The sequence below is a fragment of the Tamandua tetradactyla genome, chromosome 2 (genome assembly GCF_023851605.1).
Source record: "Tamandua tetradactyla isolate mTamTet1 chromosome 2, mTamTet1.pri, whole genome shotgun sequence".
NCBI classification, from domain to species: Eukaryota; Metazoa; Chordata; class Mammalia; order Pilosa; family Myrmecophagidae; genus Tamandua; species Tamandua tetradactyla.
Window position 1 is genome coordinate 98810814 of NC_135328.1, and position 22792 is coordinate 98833605.

At 38.4% G+C, this 22792-nt stretch overlaps 1 protein-coding gene across 8 annotated transcripts in view; it reads left to right on the forward strand.

Annotated features, from left to right (window-relative positions):
* The window catches only part of PIP5K1B (phosphatidylinositol-4-phosphate 5-kinase type 1 beta), a 484296-nt gene that overhangs the window by 333540 nt on the left and 127964 nt on the right, over positions 1 to 22792 (forward strand). For all 8 annotated transcript variants that reach the window (XM_077148356.1, XM_077148359.1, XM_077148357.1 and 5 more), the window contains one exon: positions 16318 to 16435. In XM_077148356.1, coding sequence (XP_077004471.1) covers positions 16318 to 16435 — 118 coding nt within the window. The remainder of the gene's footprint in view (positions 1 to 16317; positions 16436 to 22792) is intronic.

Below are 22792 nucleotides of genomic sequence, written 5' to 3' on the forward strand. Positions count from 1 at the left end.
TTTTATTGTTTTTTAAGCAGCAATGGACACATTCATACATATGGTATAAAGATAATAGAAACCAGGTATAAAGGATTACCTGGGTATTAAAGTACTAGACAGGTATTTAAAGTATTATGTAAATTATTATGTTCTATGTGGAGCATTTCTTGATTAGTAAAGATATACATTTACCTTTGTGCTGGTTTCAAACTGTTAAACCCCAGAAAAGCCATGTTCTTTTCATCCTAATCCAATCTTGTGGGACAGACCTGTTGTTGGATGGGATCTTTTAATTAGGCTGTTTCCATGGAGATATGACCCTGACCATCCAACGTGGGCCTTTATTCGTTTACTGCAGTCCTTAAAAGAGCCAACACAGAGAGCGCAGAGTTCAGATGCTTGGAGAGCTGACACAGACACAGACATTTGGGAATTCTAAGCTAAGAAGTGAAATCTAGAGTTTGCCCTGAAGAAGCTAAGAAAGAACGCACAGACACTTAGAGACAGAAGGCCGCTTGAATTAGGATCTGAAAACAACAAAACCTGGGAGCAAAGGACCATCGGACGTCGCCATGTGCCTCCCCATGTGACAGAGGAAACTGAAGGCTGCCTTTCCGCTGAGAAAGTATCCTCTTGGTGGTGCCTTAATTTGGACATTTTCGTTGTCTTAGAATTGTAACTTGTACCTTAGACTTGTAATCATAATCCCTTTTATAAAAGTAAATCTGTTTCTGGTATATTGCATACAAAAAGCTTTAGCAAACTGAAACAACCTTCGATTATAATGTATCCTTTACTAATAACATAAGAGACAGTTTGTTCTAATTTGCTGGCTGCCGGAATGCAACATACCAGAAACAGAATGGCTTTTAAAAAGGGGAATTTAATAAATTGCTAGTTTACAGTTCTAAGGCCGAGAAAATGTCCCAGTTAAAATCAGTCTATAGAAGTGTCCAATCAATGGCATCCAGAGAAAGATACCTTGGTTCAAGAAGGCCAATGAAGTTCAGGGTTTCTCTCTCATCCAAGAAGACACATGGTGAACAGACTCATGCTTTCTCCCTCAGCTGGAAGGGCACATGGCGAGCACAGTGTCATCTGCTATTTCTCTCTCCTGGCTTCCTGTTTCATGAAGCTCCCCAGGAGGTGTTTTCCTTCTTCATCTCCAAAGGTCGCTGGCTGGTGGACCCTCTGCTTCGTGGTGCTGCAGCATTCTCTGCTCTCTCTGAATCTCCCATTTTCCAAGATGTTTCCTCTTTCATAGGACTCCAATAAGCCAGTCAAGACCCACCCAAATGGGTGGAGACATGTCATCACCTAATCCAGTTTAACAGCCACTCTTGACTAAATCACATCATCCAGGGAGATGATCTGATTACAGTTTCAAACATACAGTATTGAATAGGGACTACTCCACCTTTATGAAATGGGATTTTGATCAAAACATGGCTTTTCTAGGGGGCATACTTCCTTTCAAACCAGCACATTCCACCCTCTGGGCCCTAAAAAAAGACATGTTTTTCCCATATACAAAATACATTAATTTCATAACAATATCATAAATCTGTTCTAGTTTGCTACCTGCTGGAATGCAATATTCCAGAAACGGAATGGCTTTTAACAAAGGGAATTTAATAAGTTGCTAGTTTACAGTTCTAAGGCCGAGAAAATGTCCCAATCAAAACAAGTCTATAGAAATGTCCAATTTAAGGCATCCGGGGAAAGATACCTTGGATTCAAGAAGGCCGACGACGTTCAACATTTCTCTCTCAGCTGGAAAGGCACATGGCAAACATGGTGGTGTCTGCTGGCTTTCACGTGGCTCTACCAAAATGGATTCTTTCCAAAATGTTTCCTCTTTTAAAGGATTCCAGCAAGCAACTCCACTTTCAGTGGGTGGAGACACACCTCCATGGAAATCATCTAATCAAAAGTTACCACCCACAATTGGGTGGGTCACATCTTCATAGAAACAATCAAAATGCTCCCACCCAGCAATATTGAATGGGGATCAAAGGGCATGACTTTTCTGGGGTCCACCACAGATTCAGACCAGCACACTGTTAAAATGAAATATTTTTAGTATCAGTTTCAGGTAAGGCCTAAAACAATGATAACTTGTGATACTGTAGGATTTGCAAAGGAAGTAGTCAAAAACCAGTTTGGCAACCCTTAGCTGACCACCCATGTCCAGCCTTTAAAAAAGGTTGGAGAGTCCAAGAAAAGAGATGGCTGTTAGAATGTGATCTTTAGAGAGAGCTGTCAGTGAATGGTGGTGCGTGCCCACCCCAAGGAAACTTCAGGAACACTTTGAAGAGCTCGATATCTGTTTCTAAAGGAATTGGGGATACAGTAAACTGCTGTCTGACTCATGTCTGAAACCCTGGAAGGTCTGATGGCAGAGCTAGGAGAGTCTACTATTTCTAGGTGACCTATATTTCCACACCTTCACTGGGCAGAGGATGCAGAAGTGTTTTCTGTGGACCAGGCAAGATCACCCCACAGAGGGAAGCAGGAGGTACACCATGGCTGCCAGGGGCTCAGGAAGGAGCCAGAGAGGTGCATTCACCTATAGCATGGAAGTAGTAGATGAAAAAGAATTGTAGATGAAAAATCACCAATGGTGGGGAGTTCTCTGAAAAACTCATAAGATTACTCCCACTAGTAAGAATCAGCATTGGAGACTAATCAGCCCAGATACTGCCAATTCTGACCATAATAGTAGTAATGTGACAGAGATAGCTTCCTGAGACCCAAATCCAGGTTCTCCTCTTGGGCTCATGGCTAGACCACATTTTCAAACACCCCACTCCATCCCTTGCATCTTATGTCATGGCCAAATTATTTTATTTCTCAGTGGAAATATAAACATAATGTGTGTCCTCTCTCAGGCAGCGGCCTTTAAGACCATGGCATGTCTGCTGGCTAGAGCCTGACATAGCACTCAGTCTCGACTCTAGAGCTGACAAGGCCTTAAGGAATGGCAGGGTTCCTGGCTCCCTGATCACCACATGGAGAGAGCCACAGAGTGACCTCCGACTCTTACAAGAGCACGAAATCAACTTCTTGATCTTTACGAGTTTGAATTCTGGGGGTCTTTTTGTTACAGCAGTTTATTTCATTCTAACCAATACAATTAGTCAGGTAAGAATTTTCCTGCCCCTTTTTGTCTCCCCCATCCCCACCCCCCACCTCAAATCTGAAGGAGTCAGAAGTAACCTCGCCAATGGTTGAGGAGCTGTAGAAGCACAAGGCGCTGGCCTTCCCTGCAGCAGGCCCCAACCAGAGGAGGGGAAAAAACACGAACTTCAAATGAGTTTGAAATGTTTAATTCTTACACTGGACTGGTTAGATTAATTTCAGTGCAAAAACTGCTCTGTGAATAGAAAAGTGACTGGATCCCTTTTAGGTACCTAAAAATGAGCAAGAAAGCCATAGGACTTCCTTTGGGTTTATAAGAGACAGGCAAAAGACGAGCTCTTATAGCATGGCCTTCAAGAGGCCATGGAAGAAACTCTTCCAGTTTTTCAGGAAAAAAGCTGTGGAAAAGAATTTTTGTGGCACTTTTCCATTTCTTAATTCCATCTAAAAAATTTCTTTGCATCTAAAATGCAGTTCTGCCAGCCACACTGGTCCGAGGGCTAGCAACTTGCAACCTCCAGGCTATATACATCCTCCAGGATGAGGCCACCTGGCCCAGGACTTTGTACATACACTGCCCTGTGGCCGCACTCATGGGCACTTCACCTCAGGCCTAACTTGCTTAGGTTGTCAGGTTGACTAGAATTTTTTTTCTGTTATGAAAAAACAGAAATTTTTTTGAATGACTGGCAAATAAACCAGGAATTTATTCAAAACAGGTACTTACAAAATACATGAGACCTAAAATATATATTCCATCAAATTTATGATACTTCCCATACTAGATACTGAGAGTTAAAATTTAGAATCATGATCCTTAGTGCCTCATAAGCCTCTTTTTTTTTTCACAACTTTATTGAGATATATTTCACATACCCTAAATTCACCCAAAGTGTGCAGTGCGGTGGTTTTAATATATTCTCAGTTGTGTTACTTCCACCAGAATCTAATTTTAGAACATTTTACTATCCCAAAAAGAAACTCATACCCATTAGCAGTTACTCCCCTTTCCCCATCCTCCCCACACTGCAAGCCATAAGCAACTTCTAATCTGCTTTCTGTCTCCATGGATTTGCCCATTCTGGACACTTCACATAAAGGGACTCATACTATCTATGTGAGATCCTCGTGACTGACTAACTTCTTTCACTTAGCATAATGTCTTCAGTGTTCCTCCATCTTGTAGCATACAGCAGGACTTCCTCTTTCTTATTTTCAAATAATGCTCTATTGTATAACTGTACTACCTTTTTTTACCTATTGATTCATCAATTTATAGACAATTGGCTTGTTACAACTTTGGGGATATTATGAATAATGCTGCTATGAACATTTGTGTACAAGTTTTTTCGTGTCATGTCTTCATTTTTCTTGCGTATATATCTAGGACTGAAATTTCTGAGTCATATTGTTTTGAGGAAGCACCAAACTGGTTTTTCCACAGTTGCACTATTTTACATTCCCATTAGCAATATATGAGGGTTCCAATATATCCATATATTCTCCTACGCTTGTAATTGTCTGTCTTTTTAGATTGTAGCTATCCTAGTAGGTGTGAGGTGATACCTTATTGTGGTTTTTATTTGCAATTTCCTGATGATTAGTGATGTTGACCATCTTTACATATGCCTATTGGCCATATTACTTCTTTAGAGAAATGTCTATTCAGATCCTTTGCCCATTTTTTAATTGGGTTATTTGCCTTTATATTGTTAATTGGTAGGAGTTCTTTATTTAATCTGGATACAAGTCCTGTGAGCCTCATTCTTGACCTCCAATTTTAATGATGCTCAAGATATTTAATATGTAGGAAACTATTCTAATACTTGTAGAAAACAGTACAAATAACAAAGATTTACAAAAATGGCTGTTCAGTTTATTCAAATTTTACCTGGTATTTTCCTTTTCTGTAATCATACTATTTTTTTTAGCTAAAATAATTGATAAATATACTGTCTGTTGACTCCTAAAGAATATTTTTCTACTCCTATCTTTGTATTTAAATTTTCTTTTAACCTTATCAGTGACCTTACTCGTAACTTCTAATAATAAAAGATAAATATTAGATTCAAAAATACTCCAAAATGGATTTGCCTCCAATGAAGAGGATAGGGGAAAGAAAAGTATTAATTTTTGTTTTATACCCTTATGCATGGAGTGCCATTAAAAATAAATAAATTTTTAAAAGGAAAAGCACTTCCAGAATGTTCTTGGTTCCATCCTTCTTGGAGGGAAATTGATAAATTCATACTGATAGCTCAGATAAGAAGGAGAAAATTAGGTTTGAACCTCATCAAATAAATTAAACATTTACAAAATAACCCAGAAGCTATTTGGGTCTTTTCTTGACTTACATAAAAGGTTGAAAAAAAACAAGAATAAAAAATCAAATTTCATGCAACAATTGCATATTTTCTGACCACTTTATTTCTTGCTTTAGTGGTTAAATAGATAAATAAAGAATTCGTCTTTCTCACAAGATTTAACCAGGCAGAATCGTCCTCTACCCAGAGGAGGAATAAATAGGATCTTAATGGTTGGAAGGCAAAAGTGCATAAAGCCCATTACTGCATCTTTGTTTCTGATCCAAAAAAATAATGTGCGCAATGTTTATTGCCACACAGTGCCTCTTAAATCAACATCCTTGAAAACCAGTGGTTTACTTAACCCAAGAAATCCTTGAGAGTTTACAATATGAAGTCAACAGCTCAATGGAAAGAAGCCACATTTACTCTAGTCTTTATAATCAATTGGAACAGACTGTTTCCCATAATATATATTACATGTTATAGCCCATATTTCATCTTAGGTGTTTGAAAAGCAGAGGACTTATTTTTTCTGTGTCCAGAATTTAAGAGAAAATGAATCAAACCAAAGTGAGATGGCTTTAAGTTCTTAATTTTCCACGTTCTCAGATGTTGCCAAATGGAAGACCTATGGAAAATCATCCTCTTTCCTCCCACTACTATTCTGTATTTTCAGATTTTCTCTTTGTCTTTTATGACAGGAAAAATTCAAATTCTATTTATTAAAAGCCACATAATTCTTTTGACATTTTTTTAAAATATTAAAACAGATCAGTGTGCTTTGAAACAGTTATGTACCCCAGAAAAACCATGCTCTTTTAATCCAGTTTTGTGGGTGCAGACATATTGTAGGTGGGAACCTTTCGATTAGCTTATTTCCATGGAGATGTGACCCCTCCCATTCAAGGTGGGTCTTAATTAGTTTAATGTAGTCCTTAAAAGAGCTGACACAGAGGGCAGAGACATGAAATCAACTGACAAGTTTGGAGATGCTTAGAGACAGACAGAAACTAAGAGAAGGGGCCACTGGAACCGGGAGCTGAAAGCAATGAAACCCAGGAGCAAAGGGCCAACAGAAGTTGCCATGTGCCTTCCCATGTGACAGAGAAACCCTATATGTGATCAGCCTTTCTTGAACGAAGATATCCCCTTGTTGATGCCTTAATTTGAAAATTTTCAGGGCCTTAGAACTATAAACTTGTAACTTAATAAGTCCCTTTTATAAAAGCCAGTTCATTTCTGGTGCAGCCAGCAGCATTAGCAAACCATAACAGTCAGAATTTCTGTTTCCTATATTTTCAATTAATAGGTAAGTATTTATAGAAATAGAATTATGTTAATTCCCAAAAAGGGGGAAAGCAAAGGGTTATAATGTCCTTAGGGAATGTAGACAAGAACCTCAGAGGATGACTGACTGTGTCAGGGAGTTTTCAGAAGAGGTGAGTTCTGAGCTAAGACTGGAAGGGGCTGCAGGGCTTGGTGATAAGGAAGATAAGAGAGGAAGCCCATCTCCATTCCTGCTCTCAGCTCTGCTGCCCAAGGAAGACCACACATCTGCTATTGAGGTTCATTCCAGGCAGCCAATGGCCAGTCCCTTCCCCAGCTCTCCTACCTTCAATATCACCCTCTTCCTCCACCTAAGGGCTAACTCTTTCCTGTAAAAAAATCTATCACATAGCAAATTTCCATAGGTTGAAGTCATAATCCTTTATTTCAATGGTGAAAATTATCCTGAGCCCCTAAGTTAATACCCACTATAAATATTATTAAAATTAAGTACTGTTGACACTGGTTATATGATAGCAAAACTAGGTGATTGCCCATCATAAATAACTCTTCAACATGACTGTATGCTTGTATTCCTTTGGTTTTTGTAGTTGTTACTTGAGGGAATTACATTTAGGCAATCCTCAAAAGCCTATGATACACTACATGTAATCCATTGTTACTCAGAGTATGCTCCTTGGACCAACAGCATCAGTATCTCTTGGGAGCTTGTTAGAAATATAAATTCATGGACCCCAATCAGAGTAAAGGAAACTGTGGAAGTGGGGTGCAGGAAACTGTGTTTTAAGCCCTACAGGGGATTCTGATTCACATTTAGCTTTGAGAACCATTGATATAATTGAACCTTTCGTGAAAAAAAAAAAAACTATAAAAAGAAAAATCATCAGTGTTAATGATGCACAAGATTATTGTTTTAGTTTCCCAGGCTGCTGAAAGAAAATACCATGACATGGGTCGGTTAAACAATGGGAATTTATTCACTCACAGTTTTGGAGCCTGGAAAATGACCAAGTCAAGGCATCATCAGGCAATGCTTTCTCCCTGAAGACCAGCTGCCACATGGCAAGGCACATGGCAGTGTCTATTGGTCTCTCCTTTCTCTTCCATATTTCATTGATTTCAGCTTCTTGCTTCTGTGATTCTCTCTCTCTGTCTGAATTTCATTCTCCAGTAATAGGATTAGAGCTATCCTAATTGAGGTGGGCCACACTTGAACTGTGGGTTTACACACACAAGAATGGGTTAACCTTAAAAACATGTTTTTTCCTGGAGTACACACAACTTCAGACTACCAAAGTTATCTTCTATAAGCTGGCAAGCCATGAATACAATGAGAGAAGAACTTAAATACAGTCAGAAATGACCAGTGAGCCTCTCAGTTTACTTAAGTTCATCTGTCACAGGCCTGGGATTCACAAATCACATCTCAGAAATGCATAGTAGTGTCTTAAGAGGTGAAGTAAACAAAGAAAATGCACTAAAAGAATCAACTCCTTTAAACCCAAAAGAGTGTATTTCCAGGGATGAGCATATTTGTTCTAAACTCTGTAGTTTTTTTTTTTCTGGAAACTCCTATTTATTCTTTTAAAAAAAATTTAATTAAAATATTTTTTAAAAAAAGAAAATATTTAATAGGAAAAAAGAGAAAGCGATAGAGAGTATAACTGTATCTCCATCTTTCATCTTAAGAAATTAAGTATTACTGATAAAGTTGGAGCCCCTTGTGTATCCTGTCTTGTACCCATGTTCCTTTCTCCCTTCTCACATGTCACTGCTGAATTTAATGTATATAACTCCTATGCACTGTTTAAAACATTTTTTACTAAATATGCATATATCTAAAAATTGTAGTTTGTATATTTTCATGTTTTAAATCTTTTTACATAAATGGCTTCAGTCTTTAGATAACCTATGACTTGCTTTCCTACTTGCATTATGTTTTTAGATTTATCTAAGACATCTTGATATATGTGGTTCCAGCTCATTTATTTTATTTTCAATCTACTAAATTTATTTTAACATTTGTTCCCTCATTATTTGTTTATTATTAATCCATATGTTTTACTCATCTGTCGATAAGGTAGCTAAAAGGAGCATCAGACAACGTTTTCACAATCACAGAGTCACACTGCAAAAGCTATATCATTATACAATCATCTTCAAGAAACATGGCTACTGGAACACAGCTCTACATTTTCCTCCAGCCGCTCCATTTCACCTTAACTAAACAGGTGATACCTATATAATGCGTAAGAATAATCTCTAGGATAACCTCTCGACTCTTGTTTGGAATCTCTCAGCCATTGACACTTTATTTTGTCTCATTTCACTCCTTCCCCTTTCAGTCAAGAAGGTTTTCTCAATCTCTTGGTGCTGAGTCCCAGCTCATCCTAGGATTTCTGTCCCACATTGCCAGAAGGTCCACATCCCTGGGAGTCATGTCCCATGTAGAGAGGGGGAGGGCAGTGAGTTTGCTTGTAGTGTTGGCTGAGAGAGAGAGGCCACATCTGAGCACAAAAGAGGTTCCCTTAGGGGTGACTCTTAGGCCTAATTTTAAGTAGGCTTAGCCTATCCTTTGTGACCAAACCCCAGATTGAGGGCTCAGCCTTTTGCTTTGGTTGTCTGCACTGCTTGTGAGAATATCAGTTCTCCACACGCGGAAGTTGAATTTTCCCCCTTTCTCACCATTCCCCCAACGGGACTTTGCAAATACTTTTTTATTCACTGTTCAAATCACTCTGGGATTTATCGGGGCATCACTCTGGACAAGCCCTACTCAAGGTTCCATGTACTTACAGTGTTCAACTAAGCTTTCCACATAAGTTGTATTAGGAACTGCACTAGTCAAAATATAAATTTTGTACCAAATAAACATTTTTTTGTTTTATTCTCACACATAAGTTAAAGTTTTAAAATATTAATTACCATCTATTTTCAATACCCTGCAATATTGACATTGCTTTGTTCTTCCTTATTCAAAAAACATTTTTTAAATTTCTACATTTAGTCACTATCATAGTACACTCTAGGCATTCCTAGATTATACCATCTCAGTCTTTATTGTATATCTTTCCTTCTGATTTCATTTGTGCCCCCAGGCCTCCCCCCTCTATCATTCTTACATTCAGCTTCATTCAGTGTTCTAACATTATTGTGCTACAATTAGGTAGTATTGTGCTATCATTTTTGCATTTTTACAATCAGCCCTGTTGCACAATCTGTATCCCTTCAGCTCCAATTACTGAATATCTACCCTATTTCTATCTCCTGATGACCTCTGTTCTTAACTGAAATTTTCCAAGTTCATTCCTTAGTGTTAGTTCATATTAGTGAGACCAACAGTATTTGTCCTTTTGTTTCTGGCTAATCTCACTCAGCATAATGTCCTGAGGTCCATCCATGTTACATACTTCATAACTTTATTCTGTCTTACAGCTGCATAATAATTCCATTGTATGTATATACCATAGCTTCTTTAGCCACTCATCTGTTGATGGACATTTGGGCTGTTTCCATCTCTTGGCAATTATAAATAATGCTATCAACATTGGTGTGCAAAGGTCCATTTGTGTCTTTGCCCTCATGTCCTCTGAGTAGATACCTAGCAATGGTATTGCTGGGTCATATGGCAATATGACCTTAGCTTCTATGCTTAGCTTCCTGAGGAACTGCCAAACTGCCTTCCACAGCAGTTGTACCATTTGACAGTCCCACCAATAGTGGATAAGTATGCCTCTTTCTCCACATCCTCTCCAGCACCGGGGTCATTTCCTGTTTTATTGATAATGACCATTCTGGTGGGTGTGAAATGATATCTCATTGTGGTTTTCATTTGCATTTCTCTAATAGCCAGGGAAATTGAGCATCTTTTCATTTGCCTTTTGCCATTGTATTTTCTCTTCTGAGAAGTGTCTGCTCAAGTCTTTTCCCCATTTTATAATTGGGTTGTCTATGTTTTTGTTGTTGAGTTGAACAATCTCTTTATATATTTTCGATACTAAACCTTTATTTGATATATCATTTCCAAATATTGTCTCCCATTCTGTAGACTGTCTCTTTGCTTTCTTGCCAAAGTTCTTTGATGCAAAGAAGTGTTTTATTTTGAGGAGTTTCCATTTGTTTCTTTCTTTCTTCAATGCTTGTGCTTTGGGTGTAAGGTCTAGGAAAATGCCTCCTAGAATAAGATTTATAAGATATTTCCCCACATTTTCTTCCAAAAGTTTTATCGTCTTAGATCTAACGTTTAGGTTTTTGATTCATTTTGACTTAAATTTGTTTAGGGTGTGAGATGTGGATCCTCTTTCATTCTTTTGCATATGGATATCAAGTTCTCTAGGCACCATCTATTGAAGAGACTGTTCTGTCCCAGGTGAATTGGCTTGACTGCCTTATCAAAGATCAATTGTCCATAGATGAGAGGGTCTATATCTGAACACTCTGTTCAATTCCATTGGTCATTATATCTATCTTTACGACACTACCATACTCTTTTGAACACTGTAGCTTCATAATATGCCTTAAAATCAGGTAGCGTGAGACCTCTGACTTCATTTTTCTTTCTTAGGATATTTTTAGCTATTTGGGGCACACTGTCCTTCCAGATAAATTTGGTTATTGGTTTTTCTATTTCTGAAAAGTGAGTTTTTGGGATTATAATTGGTATTGCATTGAATCTGTAAATCAATTTAGGTAGAATTGACATCTTAACTATATTTAGTCTTCCAATTCCTAAATACAGCATGCCCTTCCATTTATTTAGGTCTTCTGTGATTTCTTTTAACAATTTCTTGCAGTTTTCTTTGTATAAGTCTTTTGTCTCTTTAGTTAAATTTATTCCTAAATATTTCATTCTTTTGGTTGTAATTATAAATGGAAATTTTTTCTTGATTTCCGCCTCAGATTGTTCACTACTAGTGTATAGAAACACTACAGATTTTTAAGTGTTGATCTTGTAACCTGCCACTTTGCTGTACTCATTTATTAGCTCTAGTAGTTTTGCTGCGGATTTTTCAGGGTTTTCGACATATAGTATACCATCTGCAAACAGTGAGAGTTTTACTTCTTCCTTTCCAATTTTGATGCCTTGTATTACTTTTTCTTGTCTAATTGCTCTGGCTAGAACTTCCAACACAATGTTGACTAACAGTGGTGATCGTGGACATCCTTGTCTTGTTCCTGATCTTTGCGGGAAAATTTTAAGTTTTTCCCCATTGAGTATGATGTTAGCTGTGGGTTTTTCATATATTCCCTTTATCATGTTGAGGAAGTTCCCTTCTATTCCTATCCTTTAAAGTGTTTTCAACAAGAGAGGATGTTGAATTTTGTCAAATGCCTTTTCTGTATCAATCAAGATGATTGTGTGGTTTTTCTACTTTGATTTGTTTATATGGTGTATTACATTAATTGATTTTCTTACGTTGAACCATCCTTGCATACCTAGGATGAATCCTACTTGGTCATGATGTATAATTCTTTTAATGTGCTGCTGGATTCAATCTATAAGAATTTTGTTGAGGACTTCTACATCTGTATTCATTACAGAGATTGGTCTGTAGTTTTCTTTTCGTGTAATACCTTTGTCTGGCTTTGGTATGAGGGTGATGTTGGCTTCATAGAATGAGTTAGGTAGCCTTCCCTCCTCTGCAGTTTTTTTGAAGAGTTTGAGCAGGATTGGTACTAATTCTTTCTTGAATGTTTGGTAGAATTCACATGTGAAGCCATCTGGTCCTGGACTTTTCTTTTTGGGGAGCTTCTTAATGACTGATTTTATTTATTTACTTGTTATTGGTTTGTTAAGTCATCTATTTCTTCTCAAGTCAGTGTTGATTGTTCATACCTTTCTAGGAAGTTGTCCGTTTCATGTTGTTGAATTTATTAGCATAAAGTTGTTCATAGTATCCTCTTATTACTTCCTTTATATCTGCGGGGTCAGTGGTTATGTCTTCTCTTCCATTTCTGATTTTATTTATCTGCATCCTCTCTCTTCTTTGTGTCAACCTTGCTAAGGATCCATCAGTCTTACTGTTTTTCTCATAGAGCCAACTTCTGGTTTTGTTGATTTTCTAAATTGTTTTCATGTTCTCAATTTCATTTATTCCTGCTCTGATCTTCATCATTTCTTTCCTTTCATTTGCTTTGGGGTTAGTTTGCTGTTCTTTCTCTAGTTCTTCCAAGTGGATGGTTAATTCTTGATTTTTGCCCTTCTTTTTTGATATAGGCATTTAGGGCAATACGTTTTCCTCTTAGCACTGCCTTTGCTGCATCCCATAAATTTTGATACGTTGTGTTTTCATTTTCATTTGCCTCAAGATATTTACTAATTTCTCTTGTAATTTCTTCCTTGATCCACTGGTTGTTTAAGAGTGTGTTGTTGAACCTCCACATAGTTGTTAATTTTCTGGCACTCTGTCTATTATTGATTTCCAGCTTCATTCCTTTATGATCTGAGAAAGCATTTTATATGATTTCAATCTTTTTATATTTATTGAGACTTGCTTTGTGACCCAGCATATGGTCTATCCTTGAGAATGGTCCATGAACACTTGAGAAAAAGATGTATCCTGCTGTTGTGGGGTATAATGTTCTATAAATGTCTGTTAATTCTAGCTCATTTATTGTATTATTCAGATTCTCTGTTTCTTTATTGATCCTCTGTCTAGACGTTCTGTCCATTGATGAGAGTGGGGAATTGAAGTCTCCAACTATTATGGTAGATGTGTCTATTTCTCTTTTCAGTATTTGCCTCATGTATTTTGGAGCATTCTGGCTTGGTGCATAAATATTTATGATTGTTATGTCTTGCTGAATTTTTCCTTTTATTAATACATAGTGTCCTTCTTTGTCTCTTTTAGCTGTTTTACATTTGAAATCTAATTTGTTGGATATTAGTATAGTACTCCTGCTCTTTTCTGCTTGTTATTTGCATGAAATATCTTTTCCCAACCTTTCACTTTCAACCTGTTTATCCTTGGGACTAAGATGCGTTTCTTGTAGACGGCATATAGATGGGTCCTGTTTTTAATCCATTCTGCCAGTCTGTGTCTTTTGACTGGGGAGTTTAATCCATTAACATTTAGTGTTATTACTGTAAGAGCAGTACTTTCTTGTACCATCATATCTAATCTTTTTTAGATTTCATATGTCATTTCTAATATGTCATATCTAATCTTTCTTCTTTTTACTTTTACTGATAGTCTTCATTTCTACACTCTTCTCCACACCTCTCTCTCTACTCTTTTCATATCTGTCTGCAGTGCTTCCTTTTAGTATTTCTTGCAGAGCTGCTCTCTTGATCACAAATTATCTCAGTGATTTTTTGTCAGAAAATGTCTTAATTTCTCCCTCATTTTTGAAGGACAATTTTGCTGGATATAGAATTCTTGGTTGGAGTATTTCTCTTTTAGTAATTTAAATATATCATCCCACTATCCTCTTGACTCCATGGTTTCTGCTGAGAAATCTACACATACTCTTATTGGGTTTCCCTTGTATGTGATGGATTACTTTTCTCTTGCTGCTTTCAAGATTCTCTATTTCTCTTTGACATCTGGCATTCTGATTAGTAAGTGTCTTGGAGTATGTCTATTTGGATCTGTTCTGTTTGGGGGATGCTGCACTTCTTGGATCTGTAATTTTAGGTCTTTCATAAGAGTTGGGAAATTTCAATGATAATTTCCTCCATTAGCTTTTCTCCTCTTTTCCCTTCTCTTCTCCTGTTGGGATACTCACAACACGTATATTCATGCACTTCATGTTGTCATTCAATTCCCTGAGTCCCTGCTCATAGTTTTCCATTCTTTTCCCTCTATTTTCTTTTGCTTATCGGATTTCAGCTGTCCTGTCCTCCAGTACACTAATCCTGTCTTCTGCCTCTTGAAATCTGACATTGTAGGTTTCCATTGTTTTTTCCATCTCTTCTGCTGTGCCTTTCATTCCCATAAGTTCTGTGGTTTGTTTTTTCAGGCTTTCAATTTCTTCTTTTTGGTCATTCCTTGCCTTCCTTATATCCTCCCTCAGTTCATTGATTTGATTTTTGATGAAGTTTTCCATGTCTGTTTGAACATTCTGAATTAATTGCTTCAACTCCTGTATCTCATTTGAATTCTTGGTTTTTTCCTTTGACTGGACCATATCTTCAGTTTTCCTAGTATGATTCATTATTTTTTGCTGTCATCTAGGCATTTAATTTCCTTCATTAGTTTATTCCAGAGATTGTTTTCAGTTTTCTTACCTAGGATTTTCTTGGTGGATGACTTTGTTGTGTATCTGTTCTTTGACATTCAGTTCAGCTTATTCTAGACCTCTAGCTTAGGTTTTGTTTAACAGATCAGAATTTTTCAGTTCTTGTTTTCTTGTTTCTTGCCCTGCCTGTATGGTGCCTTTCCCCACTGGCATCTCCCCCCTTAGGAGGGTCTATGTAGGTATTATAGACCCCAGCCAGATTTTCCCAGACCAAACTGGCCTCCTTTCAGGAGGAAAGAGTCACCTGCATCAGTTTTCCCTGAGGGTGAGACCCAGAAGGTTGGCTGACAGGCTTTCCTATGAAGCCTCTGGACTCTGCATTTTTCTTCTCCTGCCCAATATGTGGCACTTGTCTGCCTTCAGGTCCCACCAGCATAAGGTGATGTGGTACCTTTAACTTCAGCAAACTCCCCCTGCTGGGGGCATGGTTGAGACAGAGGAGAGGTTGTAGGCTGGCTTCAGTTGCTTCAGTTTTCCTGACCCTGAGGTCTGAATTATTTGAGGGTGGGATTCCACCTGAACTGGGCTCTACCCTTCTCCTGGGGAAGGCACAGCCTCCAGACAAACTCCCAAACAAACTTAATTCTGCCTATGTCTGGGGCAGTTGGAATGGAAGCCTTGTAGCTGTATCCAAAGAGTAGTCAAGCCATAGGAAAACAGCCACAAAAAAAGAAAAAGAAAAATCTTTTTCAGAGCAGGGCTCCCATTCCTCGGGCTTGCTAATCAAGAGTTTAAGTTGGTATGTTGTTTTGTATATCTCCAGTTGTGCCCCCTCCTTTCCTTCAGGGCCCAGACCCTTTCAAGTATTATGTGCTATCTGATCTGAAAAAACTGGGGTTTTTTTTTCCGTTTTCCTATTTCTGTCAGCCCTGTCCCCTCTGCAGGGCAAAAAAACAGCAACCTCAGCTTTTATTCAAGATTCACCTGAGCTGGGGGCCTATTTTTAGTAGTCTGAATAAGTTCATTAATTCCACAATTGGAGCTTGTTTGGACTCAGCCCCTGCTGCTGGTAAAGTGTCTTTCCTTTCCCCTCTGGGAAGCAGCCTGTGGGGGAGGGACACCACAGCCTGGGGAACTCACGGTTCTTGGGGAGCTTGCAGCCAGTCCAGCTGGTCCAGACTGGGGTACTCTGTGAGTTCAGTCACTGATGTGGCTCCAGCAGTTGTTCTGTATTGTTCCTGGCTATTTACTAGCTGCTCTGGAGGATGAACTAAATCCCACACCTCACTAAGCCGCCATCTTGGCCTTCCTTTCCATAATTTTTTTTTTTAATCCCCAAAAGCTGCATACAATTTAAGAGCTTTGTTTGAATTTTGTTCCAACAGCAACATGCTAACTGTGTTATTCTTTATTTTTCTAGTAAAGGGTTACCTTCCAGTTCAACCTTTACCTTGGAAGAGGGGACCATCTACTTGACTGCTGAGCCGAACACTCTGGAAATGCAAGACGATAATGCCTCAGTGCTTGATGTCTATTTAGTAAGTGATTTTTATTTTCTTTCCCTTCCCTATTGTTTTACAAATGGATCCAGACCATGGCTTATAAAAGCACAAGTTCTCTAAAGCCAGGTCTGTTTGGATTTTGAGAAGAAATAGTGGTACCTTGTCACAACTACAAATGATATGTCTTTTTACAAACTGTCTTCCCACATGGAGCATTACATATATTGACATAAAACATTACACAAAAGAATAGCTAGGTTAAGATGCTGAATCTCCATATATAACAAAATGAAAAATCCCCTAATGCCGAGGCAAAACAGGTTTCCTCATTGTTCTTCCCAACAGAATAATATCCTTCTTTTGACTCGATTGTATTGCCTTGTGTTTGAGTGTTCATTTCAGGGGTTACTTCCTTGGTAAATTGTTGGCTGACAGGCACAGAATATGGTCATGAGAAGCATCTGAATTCAGAGCCAAAGAATCTTGGCTTAATCCCTGCTTGGTTGTCACCAACCGGCTGGGTGATATGGGCAGCAACTCCGTATTTCCTTATTTGCCAAAAGAGGGAAATAATACTTGCCTTGTCAACATCAGAAGACTGTTGTGGGGTCACGAGTGATCATGTGTGTGAACACTCTTTAGTGCCTGTTGAATTATCTCTACAGCCTTATTAATTAGTAGTTAGATGATGCCTAGAAAGCTACTCTGATGGGCCAGACTTTGAAAGAAGAGCCTGAGTATTTTCTCTGCAAAGTGCCTTTCACACATTCCTTGTTCCTGTATGCCTGTGTAAAATCACATGAAACAAGGAAAGTGTTGATTTGAGGTATTCTTTTTTTTTTTTTTTTGAGTTTAACCAAGCCTGAGGACAGTATTCTCCATAATTCCTGATATACAATCTGCCTCAGGAATAAACACCTTTTGGTGTGTCTAATACCAACCCATCCTCACTCCCTTCCAGGCTCCTTGAGACTAGGTTTTATGCTTCTCCCTTGGCCTATCTCTGTATTTCATCAAGTGTGCTATGCAGGACAGGTCACCCAAAATGTTACTCCTTGAGCCAAAGCCCTCTAGGGTCTTCTTCCTCTCCTGGAATAAAATCCAAAGTCCTCAAAACCCTACATGATTTGGTTTCCCCTGCATCTCTGACCTCCTCCCCTGCCTGTGTCTGATGCTATCCCAACCACGCTGGCTTTCTTGGTGCTCATCCCACAGACCAGACCAAAGGTTTCTGCTGCAGGACCTTTGCACTTGGTGTTCCTCTGCTCAGAGGCCCTCTCCCACCCACACCATGCCTGCTTCCTTTTTTTTTTAACATGGGCAGGCACCGGGAATTGAACCCAGGTCCTCTGGCATCTCAGGCAAGCATTCCTGCCTGTTGAGCCACCGTGCCCCATGCTATGCCTGCTTCCTTACTTCTTTCATGTCTCCGTCCAAACATCTCCTTCTCAGATAGACTTTCCTTGACCACCCTTTATAAAATAGCAGCTCTCTTTCCTGCCCCCACCATCATGAAAGGATATTTTTCATAACCCCTGAATATACTGTTCATAACATAAGCAGACTTTCTTCCACTAAGCAATTTACCATTTACCAATGGTAAATTTGGTTTCATTTGTAAATAGAAATCAGAGAAGATGAAATCTAAGAGGCCAAGTAAAAATCTCACCTTTACAAGTCAAGGGTTCCTGCTACTTTTGTGTGTCTTCACAACATTCAAATTTGGACCAGAGTGGAATGTAAAATTACAAGGTGGTTAAATGGCATAGTGGGTGCCAGTTCCTTATCTGTTATTCCTTATTCCTTTGGTAGGAGGGTTGTTCTTTAATCATCTTGCTTGTTCCTCCTTGGTATTATCAATTTCATTTGTAGGAATATTGCCATTTTTGTTTGTTTTATTAGTGTCTTATTCTTTAGTTCTTTGACATTGAAAAGTGAAACATTTCGGGAAAAGATAATGCTTGGCAACAAAGGCTTCATGGAAAAGCTGCAGAATTAATCATTTGTTGTACTAAAAGCATTTGAAGACTAATTAGAAACAAAGGCATCATTGGAATTTAGAACTGAAGGAGATGGGGGTAGGGTGGGGTACACTGGCTGGCTGGTGTGGGGCTCTTATCAGTGTTCCCAGCACAGGTTTTGCTGTAGTACGGAAGTGCAGAAGAAAAGAAAGGAAACAAGATGAGTCAAGCCATGGAAGGTATAACAAAGCAGTAGAAATTTTTCTCTCTAGGCTTGGACAGAAACTGCTTTGGCCTAATCTTATTTTGTAGCTAATAACAATAAACTATAAAATACTTTTTAATGTTTTCTACATGCCAGGCACTGCCCTAAGTACTTTATATATATCAACTCATTTAATCTCACAACAGTGCTATGAGGTGGTTGTGGTTACCAGCTCCATTTTACACATCAGGAAACTGAAGTACCCACTGATTGCACAATATGCACCAGGTTATGTGGCCATTAGTCAGTCAGCAAGAGCTGGGATTCAGACCAACTAGCCCAGAGTCCACTTTCCTTAGTTGTTGAGCCATGGTACTTGGATTAGGGATGTTACTGCCTTTGCTGCATGAAAATAGGCCCAGAGAAGTTAAATGACCTGCCCAAGATCAGACATCAAGGTAGCAACAAGAAAAATATAGAAGAAAATGGAAGCACATACAAATTTGAGCAAAAGAATGCTTTTAATTTAAAGTTTCACTATAGAATGTGGAGGCTCAAGCAGAATGGTGTAAGGGAAACAGTCTGGTATTGATGGAAGGGCAAAGCATTTTAAATGATAACAATACTGGCTGAACTGAGCACAATCCATGCATCAGGCAATGCACCAGCACTTTTTTTGTGTTAGCTTGTTCTAGAAAGTAGGTGGTACATTTGTCTCCATTTTGCAGGCAAAGAAACTGATAGGTTTCTCACCTGGGAGGGAAGAAAAAAGCCCAAAATCTGCATCAGAGGAGCTTTATCGTGAAACTATGCAAGGCTATGTGCAGACAGGTTGACACCTAAGATGGCGACAGTCCTAACAGGGGAAGGTGTACAGCTTATATAGGATGGTTGGTAGGGATAGGAAAAGGGAGCCGGGTTTTCATTGTCTAGCTTGGGAGTGAGAATCTGGCACACTAAGTGGGGAGTTACTGCAAGCTTGTAGCTGCCAGGGCTGTGACTACTGGAGGGTAGAGGTTGGATAAGGGGAGCTGTTGCAAGAACGCAGCTTCCAAGGGTGGATGCAAGGACAACCATGGAACTGCCCTGTGAGCTGGGGCAGGTTTGGTTTTGCAAGGGGTCCCCTGGAAGTTATGGGTGGGGGGCAGTTTCTTGGAATGTTTGCTAATGGTCAGTTACTTCATGGGGAGGTTTAGCCTAACAGAAATGAGGCTTAACTTGATCAGTTCTCAAAGCTAGTAAATGGCAGAGCCAAAATTCAACTCCCACTCCATATAGTCTCCTCCCTAAACCTTAAGCCACTGTCGATGTTATTGATCATTGATACAAATCTCATGTCCATCTCATTAAAATCATGTTCCCCGTGAAGGTCAGAGAAGGACCTAAAAAGAAACAGGAGTTGGTATGATGGAAAATATTTTTGTAAAATTCCACTTCATCATTGTTTACTTTCAGATCATTTTTTAATATTATAGTATATCAGTTCTCAACCTTTTATCTCAGGACACCTTTACACTATTGAAAGTTATTGAGGACCCCACAGAACATTTGTGTAGTGTATCACAGTCACTGTTTAGTATTTTCAAAATTAAAACTGAGAATTTTTAAAGATTTTATTCATTAATTCACTTATAATAAACCTCTCATATGTTAATTTAAATAACATTGTATGAAAATAGTTATTTTTCAAAACAAAAATAAAATTAGTAAGAGGAGTGTGATTTTACTGACTTTATAGAAACAGCTGGGTTCTCATATTTGTTTCTGCGTCAATCTGTTACTATATAACACATCACCTAACTTCTAGAAAACGCCACCATATAAACATGAGAGAATAAGAATAAAAAGACAAATAACGTCGTAGTATTATTAGGAAGATAAGTTTGGCTTTATGGACCCCAGGAAATGGTCTATTTCTAGTATTTTAGTCTATTATATACTGTTATTACTATTCTAGTATTTTAACTTAGACCTTTTAGCTGTTACAGAACCAAATGGGACACAAATTAATTGGGCAGAAAAAGGCCCAATTCGTTGGATTCCTTACCTGCCTCTGCCTCTCATTGATCACTGACTTTGAATTAATTACCCTCTTGGGCATCAATGTTCTTATCTACAGAAGAGTTATTAAATGATTTCTAAGGCTCCTTCCAGCTCTGACAGTCTGTGACTTATTCTCTGTTATAAGGAGTTGCAGTTTCTTAAGTATCTGCAGTTGTTTCTCCAACCATCACTGTTTCATCACATTCACTGTAATAAATTCACAGTATTTAGACTTAAGTTTTATGGCAACACATCTAGAAAGTTCTGCACCATTAGTTTGTAATTTTTGGGTGTGTTTTCATGCTGGGGGTATTTATTTTTCATTTGCATGCTCCTCCAGGTCTGAAAGGATTCAGCTCTCTGCTCTCCCTTCAATACCTTCATTTGCCTTTGCACGGAAAAGAAAAGAATGAGAAAGGAACACCCTTCCAACTTACACATTTTTCTCTCTTCTTGATCTAAAGAGAATACTCTTAATCATAACCATCCTTACTTGAAGTACAGTTGCAGGTTTCTGTAGTGACATTCTGTACAGCGTTTCTCTTAAAATGTTTCTACCCTTTTAAGATACAGCATTTCTCTATGTGTAATTGTAATCTAATCTCCAGTGCTTTTATTTGCACACTAATGTCTAATACTGTATTAATTTATGTGTATCAGATAACATGAAATTTCCTTTTAAGCTTTCCTCCCTCCCATTATGTGCACGTGAATTAGGCAGGGCAGCTATCCTGCTTTTTCCTGTGATTTGACATGAAATAAAAAGGAAGGGCCACCTTAAGAGGCAGCTAATTGTTCTGTCACCCTTAATAAAGCATTTAGTTCAGGTTCAGTATACTTGGTTATCTAGCCCTGCTTTTAAATGGCCACTCACCTTCACACAGTATGTGTTCCAAGCCATCTGATTCGTTTGCATATATTCAAATCAAGGGTTATGGTTTTTAAGATGGTTTTATCCAGTGACCAAAGATGTGTTCTCCACTGGATTTTTAGTTGATGGCATAGATTAGGATGTTTAAAAGAATACAAGAGAGATGAGCAGGCTATAATGATTTTAAATGGGCAATCATGCAGTCTTTATAATAGAACTAGAGTTCACGTTTGAATAGTCCCAGATATTCTAAAGCATTGCTGCATTCATGTTAGCTGTTATCATGTTAGCTCCTAAGACATAGCTTCTTTGTCTGATGCAGAATGTAATTTGGTATTAATGGGGAAAGGAACGACTAACAAAGTCATTCCAGCTAAAAAGGTAATGGGTGAAAGTGTCCTTTTGTGACTAATAGGGACCGGGTGGGTACGTGGGAGATAATGGGGTTGCTTTTTTAATAATACAGACATTTGGAAGATAGCTGCGCCAAACATTGACTATTTTGCTTCTGTTATTCGGTCTCCAAATTATGCTCTTTTCTTTTTATACTTTCCATATTAACATCCTCTTAATAACATGTATTTTCATCCAGTATTGTCTCTGCAAAAGGACCATTTGAAGTGCACACTAAAACTAGCTGTGGGAGAAGGAGAAGAAACAGTTAAGCTATTTTTAAACCTGGCCAGTGTTGGAAATTAGTGCTCTGACATGCATCTGTTAGACAGCTTGGTTATTTAACGTGTTATTAGGGTGGTTAGTAATACTCTTTGATCATGGAATGAAGGGTGGCAGAGAAATGAAAATGATTGAATTAGCAGCTTATCATACTATTACATTTGGGAAAAGCCTGAGAAAAGAAAAACACTTTAAATTAGGTCACAGGGGTCTTATAAATTTCAGTGGAACTTTTTGGCAAGAAAAATTACATTTCTGGATTTGATCCCCTTGGCACTGAGGTTAACGATTTATATGTGACTTACTGAGTCTCAGTGGATCACTCTTTTTATGCACTCTTTGTTTCAGCCAGTATTGGCTGCTGCAAGGGGTATTTATTTGAAACAGTAGCAATTCTGTTGCTTCTCAGAAGAAAGAGAAAGCTTGATTCCCCATCAATCGAAGATGCTTCTCTGGTCTTGAGTAGGTTTTAATGAGAGCAGAGTAGAAAAGAGAAAGGGCAAAACTTTGGCTTAAGTATTTAACCCAGACTGCCATTTCCTTCTCCCATGTGACCACATTGTTGAGAAATGAAGGGATTTCAGACAGGGGGAAAGTAGGGCCCCTTGTGTTCATCTTTCCAAAAAAAGTTCGCCCCC